The sequence below is a fragment of the Cyclopterus lumpus genome, chromosome 15 (assembly GCF_009769545.1).
Source record: "Cyclopterus lumpus isolate fCycLum1 chromosome 15, fCycLum1.pri, whole genome shotgun sequence".
Taxonomy (NCBI): Eukaryota; Metazoa; Chordata; class Actinopteri; order Perciformes; family Cyclopteridae; genus Cyclopterus; species Cyclopterus lumpus.
In genome coordinates this window covers 12569315-12580887 of record NC_046980.1, presented here as the reverse complement: position 1 = coordinate 12580887, position 11573 = coordinate 12569315, and the positions used below count along the sequence as shown (strand labels likewise).

General features: G+C 40.5%; 1 protein-coding gene and 1 long non-coding RNA gene across 2 annotated transcripts; one reads left to right on the top strand and one right to left on the bottom strand.

Moving 5' to 3' along the window:
- The first annotated feature begins 3740 nt into the window (after positions 1–3740).
- Positions 3741–8359, top strand: tmem72 (transmembrane protein 72). Its single transcript, XM_034552220.1, has 5 exons — positions 3741–4024; positions 6504–6570; positions 7115–7186; positions 7412–7551; positions 7768–8359. The coding sequence occupies exons 1-5, from the start codon at positions 3949–3951 to the stop codon at positions 8205–8207; spliced, it is 795 nt and encodes a 264-aa protein (XP_034408111.1). The 5' UTR covers positions 3741–3948; the 3' UTR covers positions 8208–8359.
- LOC117744105 lies at positions 8013–10012 on the bottom strand. Its single transcript, XR_004611167.1, has 3 exons — positions 9759–10012; positions 9465–9562; positions 8013–8118 (listed from the first exon to the last, which is right to left on the bottom strand). It is a non-coding gene; the product is annotated as an uncharacterized LOC117744105 (long non-coding RNA).
- Between the last annotated feature and the right edge of the window lie 1561 nt (positions 10013–11573).

Genomic DNA, 11573 nt, shown 5'->3' with positions numbered 1-11573 from the left:
TATTATTATTATTATTATTATTATTATTATTAGTTAAGCCAAAGACTAACACTCACAGAAGTACATACACACATATTTGAGAATCTGGTTTTGATGGAGGCTAACTGGACATTTCCACGTCGTCTCCAGCCAGCCCAGTTGCACTCTTTGTGAACAGGAAGACTTCTCACACAAAATTAAGCACATAGTAAAAACTTACCGTATGCTGCTGCTCGCCTTTTCTCCACTGTGTCTAAACTAGTATTCTGAGGAACACCCAATTATGTTTGATGTGTAAGGACCAGGTTATCAGAACTATTTATTTCCATGCGTTGTCTGATCCTATTGGAAAAGTGTTAGTTGTTACGAATCGCTTGGATAACTGCACATGGTCTCTCCTGGAAGGCATTTACATTAAAAATGACACATTGTTGTCTAATGATGCCAGGGTTTTTTCAAAAGCTTATTCAGCATCTGACACGTTGTTTTGACGGAGTATACAGTATATAAATAGTCAATGACTTGCTAACAGGTTTGACATACCAATCTAAAAGTTAAGAGCTGCGTTTACGGCTTGTTTCTGCTTCCCCGAAGTGGCCTAAAAATTCAGTTTCAAAATTGTATCTTCAACAATGTCACTATATGCCTCGGCCCTGCACCAGATTGTTGCTACGGAAAAGCAGAAATGTGAGCTGGCTATGTGAACCTGATTCTATTTGGATAACAACACAAATTCTTCCTTTTTGTGGGAGGTCTGAACACTGAGAAGTATCACCTCCTCATAATGATGTACGGTATATAATCTGTGTTGACATTAGACACTAGACAGGCGGACATTAACATCCTCTTTATCTTTTCAAAACCTTCTCATTTCATATATGTTTCACAACCACATATTTGTCCTGCTCCTTCCCATGTGTGTGCTTCATCGGTCTAGGGGACACTCCTGACCTTTTGGTATTGTTATAAATGGTATCTGAGAAAAAAAGAGCAGAAACAACAAGACACTATTTTCCCCCCTGATAAATGTCAGTGTGTAATCATCTCATGTCACTTTAGGACTGCAATGTACTGACCTCTCTTAACCACTAGGTGGCTCACTTCGTTTGTATATGTAGTAATTAGGCTCAACCATGGTGGAGTACCTGTTGTTAAAGACTGCAGTGAGGTCTCAATGTGGACATTTGCGTTTACGTCATAATATCTTAAGAAATATTCACGTATGCTGCTGAAATTAGTTCAGTCTTTAAGGAATCTTTCACTGCCCTCCCTCGGCCTTGAGATAAAACAGCCCGTAAGAAGTGATTATGGAGATATTGCCCGAGCAAAGCAACAGAGCAGGGTAACAATGCTGGTGGTGTAATTGAGATTAGTGCTGTTTTCCCTGGTTCTGACAGGCACCAGACTGAGAGAGGTGGGATAGGGAGGAAGGGAGGGAGAATGTTGTGAGACAGAGGCATGGCTAATCTCTATGCCCATGGGCACAGGGGAGAGAGTGGGGGAGTGGTGTGAATCCGTGGTGAGGTGGAGGGTGAGGAGGTGTAACGCAGGGATGATTACAGGGTGAGAGAACATTTGGGAGGTGGGTGACAGGTCGTAGGTCAGTCTGGGTGAACTGAGCGTTGAGAGGAGACATGTCTATATCGCTGCACAGAGCAAAGGAAAACATTGGACTGTATTTATACTGTAACGTTAGATGTACAGTCTCACTAGATGGCAATCAGTCGCAATTATATAAACTACTCCACCCTCTGGCATATTCTGACAGCTGCCATAAAGCTCACAATGTACTGTAAATGTCAGCAATGATCCTCTAACAATACACCTTCTTATTACCATACAATTTGTTTTCAAATGGCTTTTTTTCAATGTCAAATAAACATTGAAAAAAATGACCATGGCGGCAACATGCACAGTACACATTCCTAGCTCATGTATGTCTGCTTCACGTGCAATAATGCATTTTTGTATATGCATGTGATTAGTTAAGATTTCTTAATTTCTGCTTTTCTCTTTTACCAATTCAATCGATCAATTGGACGGTCAAATAGTTGTGTTTGCTCGAGGCATTTCTTTTAACAATACGTTGCGGTGATTGTATGCGCAGCTACCCGATTCAAGACACTGGTAGATGCTGATCGTGCTGTGAATGGTTCATCCCATCCTACATCCAGGACATGACTGGGGATCAGACCCAGGCCCCTATTGCTGTGAGGTGACAGTACTAGGTACTACACCACCGTGCAGCCTACAATGCTAACAGGATGTTCACCATCTTAGTTTAATATTTAATAATTTGCATTAAACACAGTACAGCTGAGCCTGATGAGAATGTCAGTTTAGTTTGCAGGTATTTGGTCAAAGTATTGAACAATATTTGATATTTTGACCTGATGATGATGCAAAACAGGTTTAGGGAACACCAAAGTTCAAACTACAATTCATCCTGAGGGGAGTCATGGATGTGTGTATACAATTTCATGGCAATCCATCCAGTAGTTGTCGAGACATTTCACTAAAAGCACAAGACGATTTATCCAATAGTTGTTAAGACATTTCAGTTTGAGCTAAAATAGTGGACATAGCTACATGGCGACATTGCCATTCCTAGAAAAGCATTTCAATTATAGTTAATTAGTCATTACACATCTAACACCTGCAGTTTCTGCAGCACTACTCATACACACTCACTTATACTTTATACCATAAATGCCACAAATAACCTGGATGCTAAGCCGGAAACAAATGGAACCAGTGTACACAAGTATCTTTGTTAGAGATTTAAGGAGATTTATGTAGCTTACTTTGGCTTCTACCAGGAGTCAGGGTGTGTGGGTGGTGTGTGTGTGTGCTCTGAATGCTCGTTCCAGTCGGCCTCTGCTGTGCCTGAAAAAAAAAAACACCCTGCGTCAACTCAAGTGGGCTTTCATTTAAATATGTGTAAGTGTGTCAAAGGGTCTCTGCTGGTTCTTGTGGTGTGATGTGGAGAGCAGGCAGCCAGCCAGTCAAGGAAGCGACCTCTGTCTTCAGGTGTTGCCTTTTTATAGCAGGTGTGGCTCATCAGCTGTTGAACAGCCTGAAAGACCAAACACAAAGCAAACAGGACCCAGACTCCTAGTGGAAGGGAGGGGTCGTCACAGTTAGACTGTTCACTATGTGCAGAGAGTCCAAGTTGCCATTCTTTGAAGTAAAATGCAAACTAAGTGGAACTTGTTTATCATATTTTTTACTGTGAACACATCAACCCTCACTCTGAAATAGTTTTCCAATAAATGGGTGCTTCCAGAGTGACTGTGGCCTTGACAAATAAAGTGTTTCTGATGGTTTGATTACCCCTAATGACCTAAATCCTCACAACAAGGTGAAATTGCACAGAGGAAAAAAAGGGGAAGTTGCTCTTAATCTTCTATGTTGTTCAAGGGTGCATACAATTATGCTAATGTAGTGTGTGCGTGTGTGTGTGTGTGTGTGTGTGTGTGTGTGTGTGTGTGTGTGTGTGTTAGTTAGTTAGTTAGTCCTTCACCAGCTCTAATGACATATGTGTGCATAAATGACCGGGGGCTGAACAGTTTCACCTTGACTTACAGGGTGGAATGCTAAACCAGCTGAAAGTGCTATTGTTATTGTGTGTGTGTGCGTGTGTGTGTGTGTGTGTGTGTGTGCGTGCATGCGCGTGTGCGTGTGCGTGTGTGTGTGTGTCAGGCTGAATAGCAGTTATTGGAGCAACAGGGGCATTGAGTCACAAACCTTTCTGAGGTAAAGTCGTCCAGTCCAAGAGGCTTCACATCATGGCTCTTGTGGTTTACCCAACATTGCCTTTTTTTTTACCGACAACCATCAATCCTGTTTACAGTCAATGTGTCTAGAATGCTACTTTTGTAACTACTAAGCTACCAACTATTTTAAATAGTGTCAAAGAAGTGTGACGATCGTATTTTTAAACAGTGAAGAGGGAAAGTATTTGAGGTCATGGGGAACTCAGAGCGGGTCTGTTGGATTATTGTGGAGTTTGCCTGCAGGATTCTTGGTGTTTCTACAGCAACAGGTACGATATATAAAAACAAACAATATAATGAGAATACATTCAGTTTCATGTGTATCACTTATTTTAGTATGGGCAGCATTTAGTTCTTTGGATTCACTAACAGACTCCAGATCCTCTCTCTGATCAAGTCTACAGTCAAAGCAAACATGCTTTTGTAAAATAGGACTAAAACAATCAGGATTAAATGTTTTCCTGTGGGGGAGAGTTATCCAGCTTGACTTTTTCAGGATTTCATAAACCCAAAATGTTAGAAGGTCAGATGGTGACTGTACTCTTGACCTCGAGGAACTCAAAGCCATCTCTTGGCTGAGCATATAAAACATACTTGATCATACATAACCTCTCTGTAATGGTTGCTCCTCTGTTTTCTTCAGGCACTGCAGCGTCAGATTGCATACAGCTCTCTTAGCCACATTAAATCATCACAGGGGAAATAGCTCTCTGGTTGCTGCCTGCTTCGAACAAAATATGGGACCCCTCCACTTAAATTCAAACAGCTGCAGACATTGAACATTTACAGAGAGACATGTGTCTCAAATCACACCTAAACCAAGTCTCTGTATCCAGCTGGGTTACTGGGCTTATGTGATCACAAGCTGTTATACATTCACACCTATGAGATTACTGTATATTGTCTCTACATGTACGTGTGTGTGTGTGTGTGTGTGTGTGTGTGTGTGTGTGTGTGTGTGTGTGTGTGTGTGTGTGTGTGTGTGTGTGTGTGTGTGTTTATGGGATTTCTACACGGTCCTCTGTCTCTCTGCCTGTTCACATATTTTTATGTCTGTGTTAGCCTTTCTGCCTTTACATTACTTTACATTACATTTCATTTAGCTGACGCACAGTAGACACAGCTACGGGGAGCAATTCAGGGTTAAGTGTCTTGCTCAAGGACACATCGACTAGGTCTAGCAGTGCCTTGAATCGAACCGCCAATCCTCTAATTGAAAGACAGACCTGCTAACCAGTAAGCCACAGTCGCCCCCTTTGTGTGTGTTTAGTCGACAGACATACAGAAATACATACATGTTAATACCCAGCTGGTCTATATGCAGCGTTAATTCTTCTCACACTCTATAAACAACCAGAAACAGTTTAGCCACATTCCCCTGATTTCCCTCTCGGGCTGATTCTATCTCCAAATTTCTGGTAGGCCTGAGAAATGATTTCCATGTGTTTGTTTAGTGGCAATCACTTGTTAACCATGCTTATCTCTTAAATACCTCACAGGAAAACATTTGATGAACAAAACAGGCTTTCCTTTATAGTTTTTCAGACTTTGTCATCGTCTGATTTTATATCATTCCATAAGTGTTCAAATGTGATTTGGTGTTAAGACTCAAATTCGGGACTACAGAATGAAGGAATAGCGCATAATCCTACAAAAGGTATCATTGACAAGATAGGACGAGTTATTTCAAGATATACCATATATTTGTTTGCTCTAGAGTTGCCAAGGTTGATTTTGTCACTTTTGGCCAGGCCTCATTTACAGTTGTTATGCTAAGCTAAGATAACTGGTTGCTGGCGTTAGCTGCATATGCTGGCTAGCCTAAAAAAATGAGAGAGGTACCGATCGTCTTATCTAACCCGCAGGAAGAAAGTGGATATGAGTATTTCCCAAAAAGTCTAGTTCCTTTAAAATATTCGGAAGGTGGCATAACTCTCAGCAGTAAAAGCAATTCGGAGTCCGACTGTGGCAATGCAGCAATGTTGATCTTGCAGAGGAATAAATCAGCAACATCCAGTTGCCCTTTTGTATCCATTTTTAATACGTTTGTGCTTTCATTTACACTGAATAAGATTTGATAGAAGAATAGAAGTAATACTGTTCTGGATCAGCACTCATTACCCATAGGCCCAAAATGTAGAGGAAGGAACATACCATGCCGTCTAATGACCACTTCACCTACAAGTTGCAACGTTTTTTAAAATATTATGATTCTGCTCTGGCAGAGGATCTGTGACATAATAAGTGTCCGCTGGTATGATATGGTAATTACAACCATGAGTAAGCCATTACCAGATTGTGTGACCATGATGGAAACAATTACATCAATTACCAGTATTAAATGTTCTATATGTGTCTTAGATCAATAGTTCAATACTGCCCCTTGGAGTGTAAACTAAATGAGCTCACATTGGATCACTTCAGGGCAACTCAGGTCAGTATGTATTGCTCAATGACGGAAGAAATGGACTAGAACTTAAATTAGTTTCTAACAACTCCCTCAAACATCACAGCTACACAAATACAGTAAAAACTACCTTGATAACAAACTGAGAAAGATACATAACAAATGCCCAAGAACAGTCAAACCAGCATATTGTTGCATCACAGTGGAAATATTTACATTTAGACAAGTTGACCCGCTACAGCAACCCTTCCGGCAACTGACGAGAAAATCATGAACTAAGTCTGACATCTGGTGGACAGAATCTACTCACCAGTGAAATTATCTTCCTGTCTCTTTTTCAGTGTTGTGTGCTGTGGGAGTGGAGACCTTGAAACAGGGAGAATTCAGTAGCCTCGGTATCTACCTAATGTAAGTGTTTAGGTTTTGTCGTCATCTTGTAATATGCTGTATGAATTTAAGAACACTCTTGACTGGTGGCATTCCTGAGTTACACACACACTGCCTGGATGTTAATATGACAAAGAATGTGTGGCCCGAGGGCTCGTAGAAAACAATTACAATACCGTACCTGCCGTCATAACCACTCATACTACATTCACACACTTGTGAGGAGATGTTGGGAAGGAGTCAGAGGGATGAAGTGAGGTACAGAGGACAGAATAGAGACCAGTGCTTCAGTGTTACTTTGTGTCATCTCTGTGGATCACAGCCAAACTTCCACAGAGCTGCAGGAAAGCATCTCCCAAAGGAGAACAAAAATGCATGACTGATTATTCTGTCAGAATACAGAAGCACTAATTGAAGGCAATATCTCTTAACTAGAAGCATCCCCTTGCGACCCACATTTTTGACAATTTAGACAATTTAGGGATATATATTTAGATATACGAGACAGTTTACTGATTTTATCACTATACCAGTTTCATCCGGCTCTATTCTGTTCTCCTCCCAGAGTGTCATCTGTTGGCATCATGATGTTTGAACTGGCCTATTTCCTGGACACGCTTCTCTTCATGTGTCTACCGTGAGTAGCCGACACAACATTCAATTGTTTTCACATGGATACTGGGAAAACCTCTGTGCAGTCAAGCAAGTATCTTTCCCTTATGAACAGTTAAAGCAGGTCCAAATAAATCTGAAGATGCATTCTCAACTTTAGTCAGTATTCATTTACTGTCAAAATAATCTAAAATTGTAAGAATGTGAATTTTACTGCTTCAGCCCTGCTTTTGTCCTTATCTGTCTCTAGCTGTCCTCCAGACTGGCAGCTGTTTGTGTTGTGGGGGAAGATGGCTCGCATTGGAGGCTTTCATAAATTCCTCTATTACTCCATAATGTCAGTGGTCTGCTTCTTGCACCCTGTGTTGGTGTGGCACGCAATCATCCCAGGTAAAAAACACTGGCGAATATCATACTTACACTGATAATTAATTTCAGCAGCAGATATCAACTTTATACAGTGGGACACACACAGGTGTATGTTAAAAACATTAAGAATGGCACTAAATGTAATTCAGCCATCAATAATTTCATCATTTACATCAGCATGGTTGCTACTGTAATGTGTCAAAGAGTCTCGAAATAGAATATATTTTTTGATTTCAGGGACAATGCTTCTGGTGACAGCCTTTTTGAACTTTATACTAAGCAAAAAAACAACGATCAAATCTCCCAAAAGACCCCAAGAAAGCCACAGCGACCAAGGCCTGACCACTATCTGTGTGACAGAGGGGACCCCCTCAAACAGCACCGTCTCATTCCTCCACGTGGTGACAGGAAGGAGAGGGGGAGGACAGGCACTTGCAACCAGAGGCCGGTGCCTCGGTCTGGGAGAGAGAGGAGAGAGCGTCCAGGCCATGCTGGAGCTGGAACAGACAATAGCGCCTAAAGGCACAGACAGGGAGAGGAGGAGGTGGAAAGAAAGGAGACTGATCTGCTTGAGAGGTAGGGAGGAGCCTGTGGAGAGAGAGATGGAGGAGATGGACAGTTACTGTGAGCCAGAGCCAGACACCACCTCAGACACTGCGCCTATGATTACTGACTGAACGTCCCTCTGCGCTCAGACCAAGCTCCTTACTGATATCACACAAAGGAAAGCATGTGTAATGTATTCGTACGGACTAGCTGGTGCTGTGGTGGATGTTAAGCATACACATAACATTATCAAATGTCCAAGCAGCCAAAATAGCATTTTTGGGTGTTCAGTAATAATGTACTCTGTATTTTAAATAAATATGTTGATTATTTTACTAAATGTTGTACTGATTTATTATTTTTTTTACTTAAAAAATATCTACCTTTACAACATTTATTTTTTTTTTGTGTTTTTTAACAATAATTTGATCCTCAGATGTATACAGTCAAAGAAATTAAATTATTTAAATTACATGAGCAAGTGGTTGGCTTTGAGTCAGATGTTTTTTTCATAGCCAGCATTGATTTGAAGAGCAGACATTAAAGACAAGCAATCCAATCCAGTTACTGCACCATGCATTATGTATGAGGTAATAAATTAGATAAACTGTTTCATTCATTCACTATCATAGAAAATGTTTACGACTGTGACTGCAAGCATGAGCGCTTGTGCAGGTGTTTGTTACATTCAAGCCTCCTCATTGTGTGTTTGTCATCTGCAAGCGGTGACCATGGAGACGGAGCTCTGGGAGGAGCGCTCACGTTATTATGGTGATGAGAAAAACATCAGATCACCCACCAGAGCGCCACCAAACCAAAGCATTATTACTAAGTAGTATTCATGCATTTAATATGTCATATGTTGCGCATTGCTAATATTAATAGGATGTGTGAATCAGACCCAAACTCTATAAACCCAGACATTAGCATATTTGTGACAAAAAAGTGGGTATGAAAAGCTTGTATTAACCTTTCATTTGTTTTTCTTTTGTTCTATACCCATACTACGGTTTGAAACAGCAAATCCAGGTTTTCAATGAACAGCTCATGACCAGAAAATATGTCAAGACCAATCTCTTTGAACTGGAAGCCGAGGAGAAAGTCCTGGTGGCACGAGACAAAGTCCTGATTAAATCCCACTCTGAGGACTTTAGCAAGCTTATACTGTAAATGAGTGGAAGGACAGCGTGCTGAAGGAAAAGACCTTGAAGACGGAAGAATAAACGGAGAGAACAAATCCACGGTTTGAACAACAATGTCATAGTGCTGAATGCATTAAAGGCAAATTATAAATCAATGAAGGCAGATAATGAAGTTCTACCCAGACAGAAGGACACTCTGCAAAAACAACTTCAGGACCTGGAGGAAAAGTTCTCCAAAGAACAAACCTTTGAGGACAAAAACACCGTGGTATAAAGTCAAAGTCAAGAAGGAGCTCAGCGACACAGTCCCGGCTGAAAAAGCTTAGACCGACATCTTCGACTCCCTGAGAGTTGAGAAAAAAACGAATCCAAGTTATCAATGAAGTAAACACAGGAATAAACAAGCCTATATTTTCTATTATGCTAACACAAACTGTATTTACAAACTAAACACTCATGAGGATGTAAAGCAAAAAGATGGATGACAAAATAAAATATTTTTGTGAACAGAAAAGGTTTTCTTCTTTTGTCTCAACTCACAGAACAAACAAGGGGTCCTTTCCTTCGCTGCTGTCAGTCCTCTAAGACACAACAGGTTTGTTGACAAAAAAACTAAACACAAATAATCCATTTGTCTTCTTAAGATGGCCGAAGCAAAACAAATAAATGTAGTGGGGAAGTTTGGCATGAAGCATCTGCACAGCTCGACGGTCGCCTTCCACCCTGGAGGAATTCCTGCCAACCTCTATTACCTGGGTAGACCTTTTCCTTTTACTCAGTGTTGCTCGCTTTCTTGCTCTGATTTCTGTCGCTTTGCAGGAGGGTGAGAATGAATCAGGTGCACTGGAAAAAAACAGTAGAGGATGAGAGAGGGCGAGAGGAGAAGAGAGGAGTCACCATCCCAAAATAGAAGCCATTGGGGCAAAAAAAATGGTTTCTAAACAATGACTCTTTACTCCTACAACGGCAGGAATAAAGAGCAAAGAGGAGGGAGGGATCCGATATATATATCTTTGTATTTATATAATACCATTAGACAATTGTCAATTTCTTATTGATATAGGCTCATTTGCATTGTACAAAATACTGTTCAGATAATTACCCCATCCCCAGATCACCCATGTAGTATTTTCTTTTTTATTTATACCATCTCCCACCATCCAATAACTCAAACATGAATTAGCAACCCTTTAATATCCCAAAGAACCATATGACAAACATGTAGAACCATCCAATAGATTAAATGGTTTAGTAGGTGATGGTTCTTTATGAAGAACCAGTTAAAAAACATAATTTTTCCGTGTGTATCATGCTACATATAATACAATTCACCATACAGACATTTGCCTTTTGTTCAGGTCATAAATCAATACTGTTTTGTTCTGTCAACACACATGCACAAACACACGCATACACACACACGCACACGCACACACACACACACACACACACACACACACACACACCGTATTCCTCAGTCCTTTGTTCACTGAATTGTAGATTTATAACTGTATGTAAGATGCGATCTATATGCAGCATCAAAGCTAAGGAGAGAATCAATCACAAACACCCAAACAGCAGATACGTGACTACACGCTGAAACAACAATAGCATGTGATTTAAACAACAAGCATATTCTTCATATTTTATGCAAATTACATCCCCAGCCACTACACCGTGTCATACATTCGTCCAAACTTTTAGACATGTTTTTGCACAATGTATGATCCATAACATGATAATCCAGTCTGGAGGGATGAGCTGTGTTATGGGGAGAACAAGGAGTCTTTGTCCAGAGATAACTGAGGCTGATAATCAGGGCCGTATTGTCATCTGCACAATGATCTCTGGTCAATTAGAAACTGAGTGACCCAATAAAGGAGAGGAAAAGAACGTCAGCATTTCCAGTCTTCTTTCAACCAGCGTTGTCATATCCTTTAGAATGAGCTGTTCTCTATGGAGGAAGTTATACAGCTGCAGGAACAACTTACTTCCTCTGTTCATGTTGAATCAGAAATCCTATTCAGACGAGGAGAGAGAGAGAGAGACTGGCTTTCCACACGTTTCCTAGATGGCAGATCCAGGCTCAAAAACAGGATGGGGAAATAAACCGTAACAGGTCACATGGACTGTATTCTTTATACTTCTGAGCTGGAACATAACAGGATAGGTGCTTTAATGGTGGCTGTGCAAAAGGAAGGACTTTTTATTTTAAAAAGGCAGACAAAAATAATGAAGAAATCTGGTTATTTGTATTGTTTGTTAATAAAATGGCTTTGATTTGATTCTGTCAAACAACATACACATAACACACTTTACAAAACAAAAAAGGGAAGAATATAAAATGAAATCAAA

What these genes read in the sequence shown, in the direction of transcription:
- tmem72 (XM_034552220.1), top strand. Translation starts at nt 3,949, where the DNA reads ATGGGGAACTCAGAGCGGGTCTGTTGGATTATTGTGGAGTTTGCCTGC. An exon ending in AGCCTCGGTATCTACCTAAT is followed by an intron (nt 6,571 to 7,114) that starts GTAAGTGTTTAG and finishes TTCTCCTCCCAG; the next exon opens with AGTGTCATCTGTTGGCATCA. An exon ending in CTTCTCTTCATGTGTCTACC is followed by an intron (nt 7,187 to 7,411) that starts GTGAGTAGCCGA and finishes ATCTGTCTCTAG; the next exon opens with CTGTCCTCCAGACTGGCAGC.